Genomic DNA, 20,402 nt, shown 5'->3' on the forward strand with positions numbered 1-20,402 from the left:
TTAACCGGTTTATCTGGTCACAGATTACATACAAAATCATCAAATCCAATTCTACAATCGTTAATATCAAACGACAACGTTTAGTAAAATAGCAATATGGCGGCAGTAAAGTAGTAAGCCCAGCCCATTAAATGTCGGTCCATATATTGCAGTATTGTTGTCAGTTTCGTTGTTTGGTTAGATTTTCGTCAGTGAAAAAAAGATACTAAATTCAAAAAAGAAAATAGATTTTGTTTTTGTTTAAAAGAAAAAAAGAAAGTAGAGAAAAAGGAAAGAAAGGAGTCAAAGATGTTTGACTAAAGGAACTATTTAATCTGGAGCGTTGAAAATTAAGATGATGAAATCGTGACCGTCATAAATAATTATAGACTTCTTTCTTCATCTATAAATAATGCTTCTTTCCCCTTAATGACTTTATGAGATTTGTTATTGTTGGTGAGGTTTGATCTCTCGGTGGGGTGATGGTTCTGATGGATCCTTGTCTTCTCTGCGCGCTACATCTTCAGGTAGTGTTCTTCCTCTTACCAAATTTGTTTTTTCTTTCTTTCTTTGTTTCTATATAAGTGAAATTACATATATCTTTTTCTCTTTGATGCAGACCATCGTGTTCTCCTGTCTCTTTTTAGTGTTTTTTTTTAGATTCTTTTGATGCATACAGACATTCAGGTAATCATTCAATGACCTGAAGTCGCAGCTACAAGAGTTAACTCTCCGGAACAGCAGGTTAGTGTAGACCACCTTTACATATTTTTTTAAAGATGAAGTCGTCAATTATATCTTCTGATGCTTGAGGTTGTTCTTAAATCCCACTACTTACATTGAATATATCAAGTCCTCATCCTTCCCGTTCTAAGTGTGTTGGCTTGGTGCAACAACTTTTTTCATTATTTCAGGGTATACACTTTGAGGGGCTTGTCTTGTGTTTGATGCTAATCCATTGGTGTTCTGATCTATGTAACCAGGGGCTGCAACAATCTTGCTCAGCGATTCAGATAGGCTTCAGATGCAAAGCTCTACAGACCTGGTAATTTTCTAGCTCCTTTGTTTTGTATTTTTTTAGCTTTTATTTGCATCTCTAGCTCATTTCAAATGCTTACTAACCTTCACATGCAAGTTTGATTTATTAATATTCCAATAATGCTTGAGAGAATGGTCTTTATTTTTCTGTTTTCTCTTTCCCTTTAGTAACCTGATGCACAACGCCCTGTCTCTTTCCCCTTTTTGCTCTGTATCTCTAATGCTGCACATATTTCTAGCGTTTGATACTTGTTTGATCTTATTATTATGTTCATCTTCTTATTTTACCTCTTGGATCTGTTATTTTAGATTGTGGAGGATGCTTTTCTCGGTGGGTGATGGTTCTGATGGATCCCTGTCTTCTCTGCGCTACCTCTTCAGGTAGTCTTCTTCCTTTTTTGCCTATCAGTTTTTTGATGTAATATTGGCTAATTGTTGCTCCTCTGTTGCTTTTGTATATTCCCAGATGACGTTCTTGCTGTGTACACGACATTCAGATGAGAGATCGATGATCCGCAGATTATCCCCTATGCGAGTTTGTTCTTAAACTTTGTCCCTTTTTAACTATTATTTGTATTCAATGTCTTTTTAATGAATCTATATCTCTCTTTGATGCCTTTTTGTGTGTGTTTTTATTGCACATATTTTACAAGCCGACATCATTGTTCGTGGTTATGCTGATTGGAATTCTAGGTTTGCCTTGAAGGTCTTAGACCAAGTCTCCCTAAGCCAAAGGTACACTCTCTTCTTTTGACACTCTTGTAGTGTTCTTCCTCTTAATTTATGACTTAATTTCTTTCTATATAAGTGAAAAAACTTCTTTCTCTCTTTGATGCGGATCACGAGGAACTAAGGTTTCTGTGTGGGAGTGCGTTTGATTTCTAAGTTCAACTTTCAGGTTACCTTACATCTATACACCTTTTTGCCTTATCAGTTGTTTTATTTAATTTTGGCTAGTTGTTGGTCCTCTGTTTCTTGTGTGTTTCCAGATTACGTNTTCATCTTCTTATTTTACCTCTTGGATCTGTTATTTTAGATTGTGGAGGATGCTTTTCTCGGTGGGTGATGGTTCTGATGGATCCCTGTCTTCTCTGCGCTACCTCTTCAGGTAGTCTTCTTCCTTTTTTGCCTATCAGTTTTTTGATGTAATATTGGCTAATTGTTGCTCCTCTGTTGCTTTTGTATATTCCCAGATGACGTTCTTGCTGTGTACACGACATTCAGATGAGAGATCGATGATCCGCAGATTATCCCCTATGCGAGTTTGTTCTTAAACTTTGTCCCTTTTTAACTATTATTTGTATTCAATGTCTTTTTAATGAATCTATATCTCTCTTTGATGCCTTTTTGTGTGTGTTTTTATTGCACATATTTTACAAGCCGACATCATTGTTCGTGGTTATGCTGATTGGAATTCTAGGTTTGCCTTGAAGGTCTTAGACCAAGTCTCCCTAAGCCAAAGGTACACTCTCTTCTTTTGACACTCTTGTAGTGTTCTTCCTCTTAATTTATGACTTAATTTCTTTCTATATAAGTGAAAAAACTTCTTTCTCTCTTTGATGCGGATCACGAGGAACTAAGGTTTCTGTGTGGGAGTGCGTTTGATTTCTAAGTTCAACTTTCAGGTTACCTTACATCTATACACCTTTTTGCCTTATCAGTTGTTTTATTTAATTTTGGCTAGTTGTTGGTCCTCTGTTTCTTGTGTGTTTCCAGATTACGTTGCTGTCATGTCTCAGTTTATCTTGAAGGATTCCTTTGCTCTGTCGTTACTTCATGTTGCCTCTTTGACAGTATCCCTTTGTTATATCCCAGACAGCATCAAGAACATGAAGCCTCTTTGACAGGCTTTGATGGAAACAAACTTCTATGTGCTACGTCTTCAAGGGGTTTTGTTCTTCCTCTTAATACATCTTTTACTTTCGTTTTTTGTTCTGTTCCTTACGTTTCTTTGTTTGTTTTTGCAGGTGTTTTGGAACCCAATTATGATATGATCATGGCGTAAACTTCTCCAGGCTGCTACGTCTTTAGGCACGTTCTCACAGGTTCCTTCTTCTAATTAAACCCATCTCTATTTGATTATGTCTTGTCTCTTTGATTCGGTGGTTTTTTTCTAATTACATGTTATTAACTTCTCGTTTTTGTTTTGTTGGTTTAGATTTGTGAAGGATGGTACGATTGATCGGTGATGGATTTGACTGATCGTTGTCACTCTAATTCATGTTGATTTTTCTTCTAGGGTTTGGTTTCTAAAATTGAGTCGTTCAAGGCCTTTTTTTATATTATGTTTATGCGATTTTTAACTCTTCTTCGCTCTGTTATATATTTTAGATTGTGGAGGAGGATGCTTTGATCGGTTGGTGATGGTCTTGAACTTCGATAGATCATTTTTGTCTTCTCTGCGCTACATCTTCAGGTAATCTCTTGGACCTTGTTGTTGCTGTTTTCGTTGTGACCATGGCGTTTCTCACTACAACTAATCTCATCTTCAACTCCGACCAAGGTATACAAATTTTTGTGATATTCAACTTCTTAGCTAAGACTAGGTAGGAGCTCTCTTTCTATCTGACGTTTCTTCTAAATTAAATTGTGCAGAAGCAGATCCGAGATGGTTTTGAAGAATTGGAAACTCTCATAACATACCTCAACAAGTTCGTGTTCTTCGTAATCCTCCTGCTTCACCATCTGTGTAAGTAACATTCACCACCTGACACCTGTTAGATTATTTCATTATATTTATATAATTCTCTTGTCTTCTAACTCTCTGAATCTTTGGTGACCTAGAGATATGGTGCAAGCCAGTGTCGTTTTGCAAGTGTGGATCGGAGGACCTTGCTCTGTCCATGATAGCAACGATCCTCTCTCTCGGAACAACCTGTAAGTGGTAACATTTTTTTTCTGCTTCTTATCTGAGTCATTGCTTGACCTACTTAGTTTTGTGTGGCAGATCTTATGCAATTTGCAAGGAGAGCCCACGAGAGGATAATAAGAGTCAGATGAATTTTATTTAAAGAGTTAAAGAGATGTTGGAGGACAACAGTTGGCTCATGCGTTCAATCCGGAGGGATCTGTGCTCGCTGCTGGTGCAGAGGTAAAAAAAAACTCTTAGATGCAATCATCTCTTTTTATAAATGACAGAGAAATCAACTTTAGTGGATCTTATGCATTCTCTTTTTTTATGCATTACAGGATGGGACTTTGAATGGCCTAGCTTGCATGAAAATATTGCTTAATGGTGGTCCACTTTGCCGGATTTCGGAGGTGAGTGCTTCTACTGCTGTTCTCAGTCTATCAAAGGAGAAGGTTAGTTGGGTTTTGCTCTTAACTTTTAACTTTATATACAAACTTTCAACATTTTTGTATTGGATCTGATGTGTTTAAATACTGAAATGCAGGTCGAGGTGTTTGCCTCCTGTAGATTTTACGGAGACAATGCAGCCAAATGAAATTCTTTACATTGCTGCAAACACTTGTGAACTTATATTCTGGCACTGCAAGCTTTAAATTCTTCCACTTTGTTTTGTTGTTTTTGTACAAAAGCTAAAAATATCTTCTCTCTTTAATGCAGATTGCAGAGTGGGGTTTTCTCTGTTGTTGAATCTTTCTCTTCATCATCTGTTTTGGTAAGTTTCTTCTTCTGATATATCTCTTTGCTACATCTTCTTCTTCTTCTTTTTCTTTCCCCTTAATGAGTTTATGAGATTTGCTATTGTTGGTGAAGTTTGATTTCTTCTCCAGTGTCTTATTGTGTTTTCTACTTTCTATTGTTTGATCATGTTCAATGTGATTTTTACCTCTTGGATCTGTTATTGTAGATTTTAGAGGATGCTTTGCTCGGTGGGTGATGGTCTGATGGATCCTTGTCTTCTCTGTGCTACCTCTTCAGGTAGTCTTCTTCCTCTTAACCAATTTGTCTTTTCTTTCTTTCTTTTCTTTCTATATAAGTCAAATTACGTATATCTGTTTCTTTGATGCAGACCATCGAGATTAATGTGTGTGAGGAGGGTTTGAAGAGAAGGAATAAAACATTGTAAAAGTGAATGGTTTGCGTATGGAGCTAGAACCATACAAGGAGATTGTGTCTACTGCTTTGTTTAACTCAGGTTACAGTTTCAAATACTTGTCTTACCAGTCCACAGTTCTGTAATTGTGGATTTACTTCAGATTTTTGTGTCTTCTTTTTTTTCCTTCAGGATGCAACCATGCAAGGTTATTGGTGGGATGAGAGGTATGACTGGATTGCTTTGGGAAACCTCATTGCTTTATCCATATGATAACTCTTTCTACTTATAATTTTACTTGGTTAGATCATACATTTTGAATATATCAATTCCTCATCCTTTTCGTTCTAAGTGTGTTGAGGTGATGCAACTATTTTTTTCATTATTTCAGGGTATACACTTTGACGTGATGCTAATCGATTGGGGTTCTGATCTCTGTAACCAGGGGGCAGTAATCTTGCTCAGCAATTCAGATAGGCTTCAGATGCAGAGCTCTACCGACCTGGTAATGTTCTCCTTATAATTGTTGTTGCATATAAGCTCTACCGTCCCACTTTGCTCATAAGTTGTTTTTCCAATTTCAGGACCGTCTGAAGAAACTCAAGTCAGAATATATTTCTTGCTATATGGCTAACAGACTTTTCATATGACTCTTTTCTTCTACAATTTTTTTTTGCAGACTCCAGGACGTGAATCTATTGCAGCCAAGCTTGTGTGGAAAATTTGACATAGCAGGTGAGTTAGAAGTCTTTAATGGTGGACAACAGATTGACTCAGCAGGTGAGCTATAAGTCTGTATCTATCTGCACATATTATCTTTCTGTGTCCCTGCATGTGAGATCATGTAGTTTCAGCTTTTATTTATTTATGCCACAACAACTCGTACTCGTCTGTCTTAACATCGATTAAATTTTACTTACTTCCCATGCTTGTTCGTAACATATAACTCTGCTTTGTTTTTTCTTTGATGGTCTCTGTCTGATTTTGCAAACCAATTCTTTTTAAGGTGCTCCAACTTGAGATCTTTGATTGAAACTTTATCTTAAGATATGTCTTTTTGTGAATGATGTTTTTTAAGTATTCTGATGATGATTTCAATTTACAGCTTGCTTATGGACCGACGTGGTTATATATGGGGAAGAGTACACTCTTAAATCATTACAACATGATGACAAAGTAACACGGATATGCGACAGGTTTTTTTCTTGTTCGATCATCTTTTCTTAAAAGTTTATATTATTTATCTTATCATTGTGTTCATCTGATTTTAACTCTTGGATCTTTTATTTTAAATTGTGGAGGATGCTTTGCTCGGAGGTTAATGGTTCTGATGATGGATCGTTGTCTTCTCTGCGCTACATCTTCAGGTAGTGTTCTTCCTCTTAATCTTTTTTTTTTCTTTCTTTCTGTATAAGTGAAATTACATATCTCTGTTTCGTACATGCGGACCATCGTACATGCGGACCATCGAGATTAATGTGTGTGAGGGTTTGAAGAGAAGAAAAAACATTGTGGAAATGAATGGTTTGCGTATGAAGCTAGAACCATATAAGTAGATTGCGTCTGCTGCTCAGGTTACAGTTCCAAACACTTGTCTTACCAGTTTATGTTTCTCTACATTCTGTAATTGTGGATTTACTTCAGATTTTTGTGTCTTTTTTCTTCAGGATGCAAGCAAGGTTATTGGTGGGAAGAGAGTTATGACTGGATTGCTTTAGGAAACCTCATTACTTGATCCAAATGAGGGTACTGATAACTCTTTCTTTATAGTTATAATTACTTGGTTAGATCCTACGTCTTGAATATATCAAGTCCCCATCCTTCCCGTTCTAAGTGTGTTGACTTGATGCAACTATTATTTCATTATTTCAGGGTATATACACTTTGAGGGGCTTGTCTCGTGTTTAGTGCTAATCGATTGGTGTTCTGATCTATGTAATCGATCACTGTTGATAAGGTATGGATTCCTACGATTTTTATCTGCTCTGTTTTATTATGAAGGCTTTCTCTTACAAAATATTGTACTCCTTTTTTATGTGGTATTTGTGAAGGTACTTGGTGGAATGGAAGGGATGACTGGATTACGCTAGGAAACCTTATTGCTTGTTCGTGCTGTCTACACACATTCAGATGAGAGATCGATGATCCACAGATTCTTTCCTACAAGAGTTTGTTCCTTAACTTTGTTCCTTTTTTTTACTAGTTTTTATATTCAGTGTCTTTTTAATGAATCTATGTCTCTCTTTGATGCAGATCGTGGAGGGGGAGTGATATGATAAATTTCGTACCTTTATGTGTGTTTTCATTGCATAACCACAGGCTTACATCAAGAGTTGTTGTGGTGTGTGATTTGAAATTTCTTTTGTCTTCTAATTCTCAGTTGAAGCATTATAATGGTGACGAGAGAGCAAACAAGTCAGAGAGAGAGAGGTATGTATTCTTTTCTTTTCTTATAAATTCTATGATTCTGACTTAGTTAGTGACTTTAGTGTGTGTGAATATAGTTTTGTATTTGTTTCTTTTTGGTTCTGTGAAACAGGTGGGCGTTGATTGATTTATTTGACTCTTTCGTTGATGATTTTTTGCTGAAGAATGAAGTAGATTCAGAACACAATCGTCGTTAACGTGCTTGCTTATAAAGGTAACAACACCAAACTGGTTCTACTGATTTGATCGATAAAATTTGCTTTAAAGTTGTTGTTGTTTTTGGTTTCTTTTTCTTTTTAAGGAGATCATCATTATTCAAGCAAGCTAGAGACCATATGTGTACAACTAATTCCATTGAATGACACCATTCCATCCATGAGCCAACAACAACAAGAAGAAGAACACCTCCACTCCAGGTTTTGTTTCATAATCATCCTTCACTTATGTCTGATTTTTGTGTTATTATCTGATCATTGTTAATTTTGCAGTTTGATTTAAATGGGAATTTTATTATTTGTTGTAGGGACCCTGAGAGACGAAGTGGAATTGATAATGGTGCTGTTTGTTCCTGTTCTCCTAGTTTTACCCACCACATTGCTATAGGTATGTCTGATTTACCCTTCTTTATGACGTCAAACTCTCTTTCTATGTGAATTCATTATCTTCATAAAGCTCGTCTGTACATTTATGTGTTTGTGTTTTGATTGCATATATTTACAGGCTGACATCATTGTTCGTGGTTATGCTGGTTGGAATTATACGTTTGCCTTGAAGGCCTTCCCAAAGGTACACTCTGATATGGTTAATTTTTCTTCTCGTCTGTTATTTTTTTTATTATCTTCTGGTTACCTCACATCTATACACCTTTTAGCTTTATGTTATGATCTCTTTGTCTCACTATCTATTTATGTGGGTTTTGGTTGCATATCCACAGGCTGACATCATTGTTTGTGGTTATGCTGATTGAGATTTTAGGTATGTCTTGAAGGTCTTAGACCAAGTCTTCCCAAAGGTACGCTCTCTCTTATTGACACTCTTGTAGTCAGTCCATCACTGATCGGTTGGTTTTGTTTGCCTTGAAGGTCTTAGACCAAGTCTTCCCAAAGGTACACTCTCTCTTCTTATTGACACTCTCTCTTCCCAATGTCCAAGAAGAGCACCTCCAGGTTTTGTTTCATATCATCCTTCACTTATGTCTGATTTTGTTTTTATTGGCAAATCCTCTTTTCTTCTCTTCTCCATTGAACTACAGTATTTATTACCTGATGATTTTGTTCGCTCTCTCTCAGGTTCCGGGCCAGCCAAAACTGCAGCCAAGCAATATATGTCCAAGGAGATGGCCTTGTTAGCCTTCAATCGGGCTCTTACTTTAAGCGAACTAAAACCAGAGGTTTGCTTTTTTTACATCTTCGCATATAATTTGGTCTCATCCCTCCTCACTTCACCATGTTGTTTCTTGTTGGATTTGTCTAACTTTCTTATATCTGGTGTTTTAGGATCTCTGATTCTTGGTGTGGGTTTTAGAAAGAGCAAAGAGCAAGTTGAAGTGCTGTCAAAAGAGTTGGCTCATCGTCCGGCTGTGCCAGGTTTGCAGTTCATGTCTCTGCTCTGTGTTTTTGTCACCTCTAGTTTCATGAATTAACATTGCAGGATGTACAAGTATTGTAGCATCATTCCATTAGATGATTCTTTGGGTTATGCTGCAAAATTTTCACACATGCTGGGATATAATAGTCCTCAGATGAAAGAACTCATGAGGCTTATGTCACCATCCACAGGTTTCTTCTAGCTCTCTCTGTTTCTACATGTCAATTTTGTTTCCCTTATTATATGATCCTAAGGTACAGTTTTATCTCTTTTCGATGTAGGTGCCAAGCAAAGAGCAAGTTGAGGTGCTGTCAAAAGAGTTGCTCATCATGCGGCTGTGCCAGGTTTGTAGTTCATGTCTCTGCTCTGTGTTTTTGTGATCTCTACTTTCATCACTCATCAAAGCTTAGCAAATAAGCCGATGCTAATTATAAACTAGTGTTATGATTGTTTCAAAGATACCTCTAGTTTATGCTTCATTTTACATTGCAGATTATGTTTACAAAGTTATTGATGCTCTGCCTTCGACAGTCCAATGACTCAATGTGCTAGCGGTGTTATGGCCCTTCAGGTGGATGGCTCCCATAGTATATATCTATGGTCCAACTACTCGGCAAGGTTTATTCCCTGACCTTTATTTTATTGGCAAATCCTCTTCTCTTCTCCATTGACTAACTATCACCTGATGATTTTGTTCTCTCTCTCTCAGGTTCCGAGCCAGTCAAGCAATGGCTCCTATATTGAAGGAGATTCTGCCACGATCCAAGGTTCGTTTGTTTCTTCTCTTGTGTTTCTTTGTGTAATTTTACATTTACTCCCTTGTTTTTATCTCCCACCATATGTGCTTCTGTAACTGTTGCATCTGATTAAATAATTTGGTAACTGTGATCGTGACGAGATATAATTATTAATTTAGGCTTTGAGTATTATTACTGGTTGACGACAGCTGAGCGTTTTTACTTACTGATTGCAAAACATTTCAATGTCGTTATTGTGGATGAGGCAAGTAAACTTTGTCGTACAGTGTCTCTTCTTAATTGTGTAACCTGGATTAAATTCTTGGATACATTCTGATTGACTCTTGTTATACTTCACAGGATATATAGATGGCCTCCATGAATTGTGGGTCCTTATCTATCTATGGGTCCAATCACTCGGACAAGGTTTCTTCTCTGACCTCTATTTTATTGGCAAATCCTCCTCTTCTCTTCTCCATTGATTAACTATCACTTGATGATTTTGTTTATCTCTCTTAGGTTCCGAGCCAGCCAAGTAATGACCCCTATCTTGAAGGAGATTCTGCTACGATCCAAGGTTTGTTTGGTTGTTCTCTTGTGCTTCTTTGTGCAATTTTACTTTACTACCTAACTAATTTATTTGTCAAATACTTGCATCTGTGCGTCTGTACAAGTAATATATCTTAACTGATACTTGACAACTTCTTCCTTTTTATCAGTTTACTAGGAAACAGCCGGATTAACAGTTAACGATCATGTTCGTACAAGGTTCGTGAGTTATCCTCTTTATCTTGGCTTTCTTTATTTTCTCTTTTCTAGGGCTATTCATCTGTTCTCACGGTTCTTTTGTTTCATATCTCATAGGAGGCCTTTGAAGAACGATTGCGAGAATATCATGTGATGTGTACATCCCTCGGCGGTATTTCTGTCCCAGCTCTTGACAAAAGATTGTCTTTGGGACTAGTTCCTAGCCCAATCAATTCTGGTGATGTGTTTGTTTGACTGCATATCTCTCTATGTATTGAAGTGTTCATATGGTGTTAATCTTGATGCTCAACTGAATTCAACTTTATTTGCAGTCACAGGGAGACACAATAACTGGTGGTGACATGTAAGTTTATTGGTTTATATACATAGTACTCCAACTCCCATGCTGTTGTGTATGTTGGTTGTGGAGTGAGAGGAAATGAAATGGCTTTTATTTCTCCCATTCTGAATCTGCATATTGTTCATACAATTCAGACATTTGATCTGATGGTTTCTCATAAATTAGGTTCTTATGGACTTCCCACATCTGTACGTGATGAAAGTGTTATTGTTGGTGCAGTTTCACCTCCTGGATGAGACTTTTCAGATCATGTGGCTTCTGCTTCCGTTGGTATTATGCATGTAATAATTATGTCGTTCATGGCTGCTTCCCTATCTTACATTGTACATATACATATTCATATCTTGATTGAGATAAACCAGATGGTGTTTGGTTTTAGAACTGCCGCAGACTCGTATTAGCATTGTTTATGTTTATTTCTTTTCTTCTGCAGGTCTTCTGGGGTTTGGACAAAAAGCTTGCCCAGAGAAAACATTTTCCTTCTATTAATTTGTTGATTTCCTACTCAAAGTATTCAACGGTATGCTTACGTGTTCTTAGTTTAAACTTGTCTTGGTTTACTATTTCGAATTCTTGTATATAAAAAGTTGCTTTTCTTTCTTTCTTCAGGCATAGGAGTCTTTCTATTAGAGGTTCGATCCAGATTTCATCTAAATCAGGACAAAGGCCAGAGAGGTGTTGCAAAGGGAAGACGGTCTTAATGAAATTGTCCAGGTACGTGTCACTTATCCTTGTATAAGAAGTATCAATGTCGTGACTAGTGACCTCTTGTCTCAGCTATATATACATTTTAAGGTTTGGCATCTAAACTTGACTTGAGTTATAGACGAAAATCAGTCTTAGAGTATAATTCTTTCTGAAAGGAATTTCTTTGATTGCCTTTCAGGATATGACCATGGTGTTTTGCGTAAAACGGATCCAAGATATGTGTACCGAGTCCCTACTCTGCAAGTGAGGTATCATGTTTTCGCATTTACGAGACTTTTAATCTTGCTGGAATTTTTTTTTGATGTCTGGTTAAAGTAGGAGTTGCTCAATAGCATTCTTGTTTCTGATTCTGCTTAGGTTAGCAAAGGTGCGGTTAACTATGTTCTGTTGACAAGGGCCACAAGCCAACTATTTTGGAGGTACATTCTTGATAACTGCAGTAAACTTCCAGCTAAATTAGAAAATGATGAAATAAATCCATAATCCATTTTTTTTTTCCTGAAATTTCTTTGGGTGCAGGGATCAATGTTGTGGAGGAAAAGAGTCACAACAATGGCTTCAGAGCATCCTGAGGTTAAAGTGAATCAGATGCAGTGCTTCTTGGAGCCATTGGAGGGTATGACTTCTCTCTTGTCCCAACTTATGTATTTCGCTCTAAATTTTGTTTGGGAAATACAGTTTCTCATATTTTCATGTTGGTATGATTTAAGGTACAAATGGGATAACAATGAAAAGCATCTGAGGCCTGAGAAGGGGTTACTTCAGTTGAGCTTCGTGCAGGTCTCTTAAGTCTTTGCAAGTTCTGCCTCAGGTAACCATCCTCATCCTAATCTCAGAAATTTCTAAGTCTTTGCAAATCTGAGACCTGCTATACCTTTGCTTTGATTGTTGAGACATCATTACACGAAAACCTAAAGATTTTGCACAGTTCTTGGCGAAGTCTATCCCTTGCTTTGAAACCCAATCTTCAAGTGTTTGTTGGGACGCGACCACAAGGGCCACACAGTAACTGTAGAATGAATCAGCATGCATGAAACATAACGTTTTCAACATAGGGACTTATACTGAGAGCATCTTACTTCTGCGGAAAAAAAGGAGTCTGTTTAATTAGCTCACCTGGAGATAAAAGTCAACTTTTGGACATTCTAGAGAACAGCCGCATAACTGTGTGATTTTGTTATGATTTGGATATCTGAACATTAGGATTAAGAACAGGGGACAAGAAATAGAGGTTGGTTGATCGTTAGTAATTAATATACGAGCACAAGAAAGAGATTTGATTTAAATGTTTCTAGTAAATTCTGGAACAAAAAACCATCCCAACGAGATTAGAGTTTTAAATTAAAGTCTAAACACAGAAGCCACATAAAAAAAGGTGGAAGATTGTTTTAAGAGTCAAATATAACAACTGAATATCTACGAAAAGAAATATCCAAGAACTTTGGATCAGTCATCTTCATCATCACTAAACCGGGGTTGTGGAAGAAGACTCGTTCATGCTTTTGGAGCAGCAATTTTGGGTTGCAAGCATGTTGACTTGTCCATGATGTGAGATCTCTATCATCACAGTTTCATCATCCAGTGGAAGTGGTTGTTTCCATGGCTCTCCATCCGTTCTCATGTATGCATGCTTCGCTGCACTTTTCTTAAATTCAAACCGGATTTGGTTTGCCTATACAAAAACGCGCACACACACACACACACATGTTGGGTTTAAAATGTGGGCTTACTCACAATTTTGTCTTATACAACTTTAAATTTACTTACCTGTGCAAGTCTTGTCCCATGACCATTTGGAGTGAGCAGAACAAGACCATGCCAAGCATTTCTAAACCCAACTATTTCGATGAGTCCATCGTCAACGAATGGTGGAGTTAGGCTTCTCTGTTGAGACATCCACAAAGAAAGTAAAACATTGTTTTTAGTAGATTTAGATTATATTGAAGCAATGTGAAGAGAATGTTAAAAGCATACATCACGTTGTTTCTTGGGATTTGGTGTTCCCCAAGGATCTAGTCCTCCAGAAAAGCTAGGAAGATTCAAACATACTATGGACCTAATGCTGCCAGGACAAAGATCAATGTTAACTAATTATCATTGTACAAGAAGCCTCGTATAACCTTCTATTTATATAGTTACCTTTTGGGAATGTCAAGGTCATTCCATTGTCCATTTTTGTTACAAATTTGAACCTTTGCAAGGTGAGCTATGTTTCTGCACGCCATATAGTATTAGAGCTTTCATTGACTTCTTTCTGTTTTCGGGGTTTTAGATCCCAACAAGAGAGGAAACAACTAATGGATAAGCAACAAGAAATTGATACTTACAGTGAAGAAGGGTGAACAAGAGAGGCAAAAAACCATCCTTGTGTGCAACTAAGCTTAAGGTATGTGCTCTGGAACGTCATGTAAATCAATTGGAAACATTACTTGTTAGTTTTTTTTGTTATTTTAGTTTACACTATAAAATGTAATCGCGTGAATTAGGCACAAGTTGTCCCATTAATGAAAACATTAGAGCCACATCACTTGATCAAGACAAGGTTAAAAAAAAAAAAAGGGTATGTAAACCTGATTAGCCAGCTGGTTTTTAAACTTTTCTGGGTGACGTTTTCTCTGGGAATGAAATTCATGAGATACTTGAGCATCCATTCCTGCAGTAAGATTGATTAAATGGCTGATATTGTAATGACAAGTCATATTTACAACTAACTTATAAATCCAATGACATGATATCATTTATCTACAGTGCTGTTTATGGAGGGAAAAAAAAAAGAGTAAATAGCATAAATTCTTACCAAGGCTAAAGTAATTCCAGAATCCCCCACGAAATGTTTGGTAACCTTCCTGGAAATTTTGAAAATTCTGATCATAAAATTAAGTAGAAAAGGAAGAGATGGTGCGTCCCAAGAGAAGATGATAATATATCTTACCATATATTCTTGATCTGATGGTAAAACACTATGAAATGCATGCGGTAGCTCAAGAGGTGGCATAGGATTACAAGAGCCTTTTTCCGGTGCCTTCATCCTCACAAGTACGTGCCAACTTAATTAAGATGAAAAAATGAATACATATATCAACCCAAATATTAAAGTATATAATTTGAAAATTATAAGAGAATATATGGAATATATATGTGTTAAGTACTTGTCTATCTTCATCTCTTTTGCGTTGATCACTTGATCCAAAAAGGACTCCACGGAAGACCTACCTGTTCCAGGATTTTTCTTACCCTGAAGATGAAATTTTATAAGACTTTGAAAACATATGATGGTGACATTCATGTGAACCAGTCTAATATATATGAACATTTATACTAACCCATCCAAATGCAAATGGAAGGTTGTTTCCTGTACCCAAAGGAACCGTAGCAACTGGTGGTGGATTAGATAATTTAAGATCAGAGACAACTCCAAGGAGCCAACCAGCTGTTCCATCTCCCCCTGCAACCTGATTTAAAACATAACTCATGCTCTATAATCACTTAATTATAAACACTATTTTTCTACATACCAAAGAATATAACTCACGATTATTTTCAACTTGTCTCGAATCTTGCAAGCGAAACCATCGTCCTTTAGCCTCTCTAGATTAAGATAAATTCTCTGCAGCACCTTATCCGGAGTCTCTGCCTCTAGATCAAAAACCTACACAACAAACGTGATATAGTATATGATTTAAGTAATTCAGACCATTCTTTTCTTTTTATTACATCAATTCAGACCATTCTTTTGTAATTTTAATATTTGTAATATTTCAGTAAAGTTTGATTTTAGGGTTTTAGGTCGAAAAAAATACAGGATTCCGTAATCAAGAAGAAATCAATTATTCAAGATCGTTTTCTAGATTTTTCCAAAAGACCAACGAATCGTTTAATTAGCTAGGGTAAATTGATATAATTAAAGACCTGCTTATCGTTGAGCAGAGTGCGGTAGGTAAGGATGAGTTCAGCTCCTAGTTGACCTCCGCTTTTGGAGTTGATGAATACGAGGATCGGGCTCTCCGGTGGAGTACTACTACTAGGTTGCACCAAAGGCTCGGCTTCATCAGGTGAGAGAACGTACGAAGGAATGTAGAATCTCTTGAGAAAATCTGATAAATTCTTGTATTTTTCCATGCTCGTCGTCATATATAAATCAGCAGTACTATTATTCACATATAAAAATAGTTAAAATCGACAATGTTAATCATGCAAAAGATACGATCGAAGAAGCATCAGAACAAAAACCATCATATATATCTAGTCTAGAGGGTTGAAAAAAAAATATAAAAAATAAATTAATTGTGTCTGTATGTACAAATTAAACTAGGAATCTTGAAAGCGTGAGCTTATATGGAGGATCCTGAAGATTATATTTACCAAGATTTGTTTTCCTTTTTTTGGTTAATGCTAATTAAGAGTTTAAGACAAAGTGATTTTTTTGCTTTGATAGGTAACATTACTACCACTAATATTAATTGCCTGTCTGCACACTCTAAAACGTCATCTTTCACATGCAATATCTAGTTACTGCTGACTATCGTCAAAAAAAAAAAAAATCTAGTTACTGCTGACATGGAGATAGAGTGGAATCCATTGTCTATTTAGCTTTTTTTTTTTTGGTACTAATGTTAAGTTTATTTATCATCTTTTATACATTCATTAATAGGTAACCAAACCCACAAAAAAAAAAATTTGCTAGTATTAAGTTATATTTCATACCAGTTAATTACTAGTTTAATACATTAATTTATCATTTAATTTATACAAATTTAATTTAGATAATTTAGAAATATTGTTTTTATCATCAAGTTGTATATATCTTTAGTATTTACTTAGAAATATTGTTTAGATAAATCATTAATTTATACAAATTTAATTTAGATAATTTAGAAATATTGTTTTTATCATCAGGTTGTATATATTGTTTTAATGTATCAAAGTGATATTGTTGTTGACAAAAAAAAAAAGGTACATTTATCTTTAGTATTTACTATTTACTATTACAAACCAATTACTACTACTTTCATATATTTATATGAATTTATACATATGTAGATATCCTACAAAGATTACTTTTTGTCATCATGTTTTCTAATAAGGTAAATAAGGTTTAAACGCTATTAATACATTGCAAAATTATAAGTTAGATGGAAACAACCTGGCAACAATAGCATAACATAAACCCATTACAATGTAAGGCTTAAGTCCATTAGTAGCCCATTAATTAAAACGCTGTGGTGAGAGGCCTTGTTCGAGAATCTCCTAATGCGATGACTTGACACAATCTTTGACTTACATCATCTCTGACGCTGACCGATTTTTTTGTGTGCTAAAACTCTGATGCTATTGCTGACCAATCCAGAAACATAACCTAAGAGTAGATGAAAATGATGCAAAAGAGAAATGAAAAGGACAATCACACAACACATTTATTTTTCCACGTGTCTCATTCTTCATGAACCCACACATTGCTATGTTAGGAAAGCTATGAAAATATTCTTAAAAATATGGACAAAATAGCTTTGGTGTGAACCTCCGGAGAAGCCTGTGTGGTTCTCTTGTGATAAAAGGTGATGATGATATGGTTATTCAAAGTTTGTTGCACAGCTTTCCACCAACAATTTAACAAACAAAAATAAAGCTTCCCTCTTGTTTTGTTGTTATTTTATTTGCTTTTTGAAATCGTTCTAAGATAATGCGGACGTGGATGGCTATTCGGAGAGACCCTTCCACAAGCAATCTCCTACAATTGAACTTGGAATTACGTTGTATATAAGTAAAATGTTACAATTCGCCATCATCATCAATTTTGAAAGCACAAGGCACATGACATTAACACGTTATTTGAATTATATTTGATGAGAATATCCAACTACTTTACCGTCCTCACTCTCTTTACCTTTGAAACTCTAGGCTCTATGTTACAAAATTCAACGCAACATATATTATCAAACTTAACTTTCTCCAGGGTTTTTTTCTTAAAACCAAACATGTATGTAGAAGTCAACTGACCTATATTAACATGCAAAGTCAACAAGATCCTTTTTGTTTAAGCAAAAGCCAATAACTTAATCCATGAACTAAAAGCAAAACATGTGAAATTATTAATGTGCTTCAATCCGACTCTCACGACCATAATCTAAATGCGAATAGTTACTGCCATCATTAAGGTCTATTTTAATCTCCTACTTACATTCGTTTTTCTATATACAAGAGTACGTTATTTCGCTCCAAATTAAATATTAACATTTGTGACTTATGATTAGTTGTAGTGACAGAGTCACAGAATCTAAGTTAGATAGATAGATTGTAATAAAATACTATGCACTCTGTCACGTGGATCGTTTCTAGAATATACAGTAAAAACCCAAAAAAAAAAAAAAACTATAGGCGATATGAGGTCTAGGCAAGGTTTGTATTCTTCCTTTTGAATGTATTATTGTGGCTCAAAAGGACGTGGCATATTATGTACATGCCAAGTGGAATTGACCTTCGCTCCCCTCCTCATTAACTAAGTTCTCAACATTTCGTATCGCCTATATAAACAAATGAATGGAGAAGGTATGAGTCCATCCAAACATTGACATTTCAAAAACTCAACTCCTCTTTTAAGAAACTCCCCTTGGCTCTTCGATCCCTTTATCTACAAGACAGAACCAAACTATTACTCGAATCTTAATTAACGTCGATATATCGTTGTATACATCTTGTACGAAACAAAACAAAGATGGGAAGATCACCTTGTTGTGACAAGAATGGAGTGAAGAAAGGACCATGGACGGCTGAGGAGGATCAGAAACTCATCGATTATATACGATTTCATGGTCCGGGAAATTGGCGTATTCTCCCTAAAAATGCTGGTACGTACATAGACATATTCAGTAATATTTTTGTTCTAACATGATATATTCTCTATAAAATTGAACCACACACTTATAATTTGTATTGTACTAATTAAAGGACTTCAAAGATGCGGGAAAAGCTGCCGTCTTCGATGGACCAATTATCTAAGACCGGACATCAAGAGAGGAAGATTCTCCTTTGAGGAAGAAGAAACTATCATTCAGCTGCACAGTGTTATGGGAAACAAGTAAGCTTCATTCACACCATAATCATTTGTTTCAGATTCATAATCATCAAACAGCTTTTGTATGTTAAATTAATGAAAAAAGTGAGAACGTACGTTTGCATGCGGAGCGTACATGTCAAATGTAGGCCATCAACTCCAATAAAACTATTATTAGTACTTTACTAGTACGTATTGACCTATATTAGAATAATAAAAAGGACTTTTATATTAATCAATACATTATTGTCACTAATATTAAATTGATAAATTTTATTATAGGTGGTCAGCAATAGCAGCTCGTCTACCAGGAAGAACTGATAACGAAATAAAAAACCATTGGAACACTCATATCCGCAAGAGACTTGTAAGGAGTGGCATCGACCCTGTTACTCACTCCCCACGCCTTGATCTTCTTGATTTGTCCTCACTTCTAGGGGCTATTTTTAATCAGCAAAACTTTTCATCAGTTGCAACACATGCGTCTTCTCTGCTTAATCCTGATGTATTGAGGCTAGCCTCTCTTCTCTTGCCACTTCAAAACCCTAATCCAACCTATGCATCAAACCTCAGTCAGAATCTTCAAACTCCTATCACATCATCGGAATCGTCTCAACCACAAACCGAGAGTACTACAACCCCAACAAACAATAATGAGATTTCATCTTTCGAGCCTATGAACCCGAGACTCGACGACGTTGGTCCTGCAGATGTATTACCACCTTTGTCAGAGAGTACTTTTGACTTAGACTCGCTCATGTCAACGCCAATGTCTTCTCCACAACAAAATAGCATTGAAGCAGAAGAAGCCAACCCTAGCACTTTCTTCGACTTTGGTTTTCCAGACGATTTCATCTTAGATGACTTTATGTTTTAATTTACTATATATATATATGCATATCCCTTATACATCATCTTTTTTTACACCTTTGATTCTTTGTTGTATTCTTTCTTTGGTTGGATGTATAAACTTTTTTTTTTCTGTCAAAGATAAATTTATATCTATAATTTTTTTATGAATGTGTAACGTATTAGAAGATTAATTAGGAGAGCTATCTTAACTCTGGTCCATAAGTCGGAGGAAACAAACATAAAATTATAAGCGTCAATCAAGTTAACGAAATGGCTATAGTCCTATAGACAGTTGTCTATCATTCGCCGCGGATAACGAATGAAATGAGCAAAACACATCAAAAATTGTTCCCAATATTGTTTTGTTCGAATTATATTAATAAGTATCGGTCAAATTAATTAGATGAGTCAATAATGAAGCCCACTTCAAGGTCCATTTTAAAACACTTAAAAGTTGCTAATATGGCCCAATCTAAGGCTTATATGTCGGTTGAACATAGTCAATTCAAAGTTGAGTGGATTAGTTTAACTTTAAACGTATTATATAAAAAAAAGTTTTTTCTTTTTTCAATTCCAAGCAAGAGGCAAAGTGTGGAACAGTAGTTAAATCTAAGTTTTATATATAGATAGATACTTTACAATTTAAGGGATTGTGGTATTTGGTATGGGGCAAGTAAGTAAAGCAAACAAAGAACGTGTGAAAATGCACTAATTGGTAGAATTTGGAGCTTAAAAAGATGAGAAGATTAGGGGAAGAGATTAGTGAAAGTGGGGACTCCTTTTTTCTCGCCTTTTAGGGAGTTTTCACTTTTTTCCTTTCTGACGGACCGTTTCCCTAGGCGGGCCTCCGGCTCATATTCCTACTAACCCGTTTGAAAAAAATGTTATTATTTTTATTTTTTTGTCAATGCACA

General features: G+C 35.9%; 2 protein-coding genes and 1 long non-coding RNA gene across 36 annotated transcripts; 2 read left to right on the forward strand and 1 right to left on the reverse strand.

Annotated features, from left to right (window-relative positions):
- On the forward strand, positions 405-14,348 carry LOC104730544. Of its 34 annotated transcripts, none has more exons than XR_002034656.1 (53): positions 405-506; positions 599-723; positions 894-1,024; positions 1,327-1,398; positions 1,484-1,752; positions 1,872-1,915; positions 2,734-2,906; positions 2,985-3,062; positions 3,176-3,257; positions 3,349-3,520; positions 3,613-3,706; positions 3,802-3,894; positions 3,965-4,108; positions 4,207-4,320; positions 4,413-4,489; positions 4,586-4,640; positions 4,833-4,903; positions 4,995-5,120; positions 5,211-5,245; positions 5,410-5,523; positions 5,603-5,798; positions 6,124-6,214; positions 6,320-6,592; positions 6,686-6,764; positions 6,891-6,975; positions 7,070-7,186; positions 7,272-7,448; positions 7,558-7,659; positions 7,747-7,861; positions 7,969-8,048; positions 8,166-8,231; positions 8,380-8,457; positions 8,528-8,611; positions 8,735-8,835; positions 8,942-9,031; positions 9,096-9,223; positions 9,314-9,376; positions 9,525-9,650; positions 9,742-9,799; positions 10,130-10,195; positions 10,289-10,346; positions 10,489-10,537; positions 10,634-10,754; positions 10,849-10,880; positions 11,043-11,158; positions 11,311-11,397; positions 11,487-11,591; positions 11,764-11,833; positions 11,943-12,004; positions 12,105-12,201; positions 12,296-12,396; positions 13,858-13,971; positions 14,334-14,348. It is a non-coding gene; the product is annotated as an uncharacterized LOC104730544 (long non-coding RNA). The 34 variants fall into 34 exon arrangements; XR_002034640.1 differs by lacking the exons at positions 13,858-13,971; positions 14,334-14,348 and adding an exon at positions 12,479-12,856 and having other exon boundaries at positions 7,272-7,312; positions 7,399-7,448; XR_002034643.1 differs by lacking the exons at positions 13,858-13,971; positions 14,334-14,348 and adding an exon at positions 12,479-12,856 and having other exon boundaries at positions 5,603-5,622; positions 5,698-5,798.
- On the reverse strand, positions 14,102-15,718 carry LOC104730543 (diacylglycerol kinase 6-like). The gene is made up of 7 exons (XM_019234076.1): positions 15,495-15,718; positions 15,118-15,234; positions 14,909-15,037; positions 14,735-14,820; positions 14,518-14,632; positions 14,383-14,431; positions 14,102-14,238 (listed from the first exon to the last, which is right to left on the reverse strand). Exons 1-7 carry the CDS (start codon positions 15,714-15,716, stop codon positions 14,129-14,131), a joined length of 828 nt encoding a protein of 275 aa, XP_019089621.1. The 5' UTR covers positions 15,717-15,718; the 3' UTR covers positions 14,102-14,128.
- On the forward strand, positions 18,159-19,553 carry LOC104730546 (transcription factor MYB39-like). The gene is made up of 3 exons (XM_010449727.1): positions 18,159-18,430; positions 18,531-18,660; positions 18,919-19,553. Exons 1-3 carry the CDS (start codon positions 18,298-18,300, stop codon positions 19,511-19,513), a joined length of 858 nt encoding a protein of 285 aa, XP_010448029.1. The 5' UTR covers positions 18,159-18,297; the 3' UTR covers positions 19,514-19,553.

The sequence above is a fragment of the Camelina sativa genome, chromosome 12, assembly GCF_000633955.1.
Source record: "Camelina sativa cultivar DH55 chromosome 12, Cs, whole genome shotgun sequence".
NCBI lineage: Eukaryota > Viridiplantae > Streptophyta > Magnoliopsida > Brassicales > Brassicaceae > Camelina > Camelina sativa.

What these genes read in the sequence shown, in the direction of transcription:
- LOC104730546 (XM_010449727.1), top strand. Translation starts at nt 18,298, where the DNA reads ATGGGAAGATCACCTTGTTGTGACAAGAATGGAGTGAAGAAAGGACCA. An exon ending in TATTCTCCCTAAAAATGCTG is followed by an intron (nt 18,431 to 18,530) that starts GTACGTACATAG and finishes TACTAATTAAAG; the next exon opens with GACTTCAAAGATGCGGGAAA. An exon ending in CACAGTGTTATGGGAAACAA is followed by an intron (nt 18,661 to 18,918) that starts GTAAGCTTCATT and finishes ATTTTATTATAG; the next exon opens with GTGGTCAGCAATAGCAGCTC.
- LOC104730543 (XM_019234076.1), bottom strand. Translation starts at nt 15,716, where the DNA reads ATGACGACGAGCATGGAAAAATACAAGAATTTATCAGATTTTCTCAAG. An exon ending in AAAGAGATGAAGATAGACAA is followed by an intron (nt 14,633 to 14,734) that starts GTACTTAACACA and finishes ATCTTAATTAAG; the next exon opens with TTGGCACGTACTTGTGAGGA. An exon ending in CTGGAATTACTTTAGCCTTG is followed by an intron (nt 14,239 to 14,382) that starts GTAAGAATTTAT and finishes ATCTTACTGCAG; the next exon opens with GAATGGATGCTCAAGTATCT.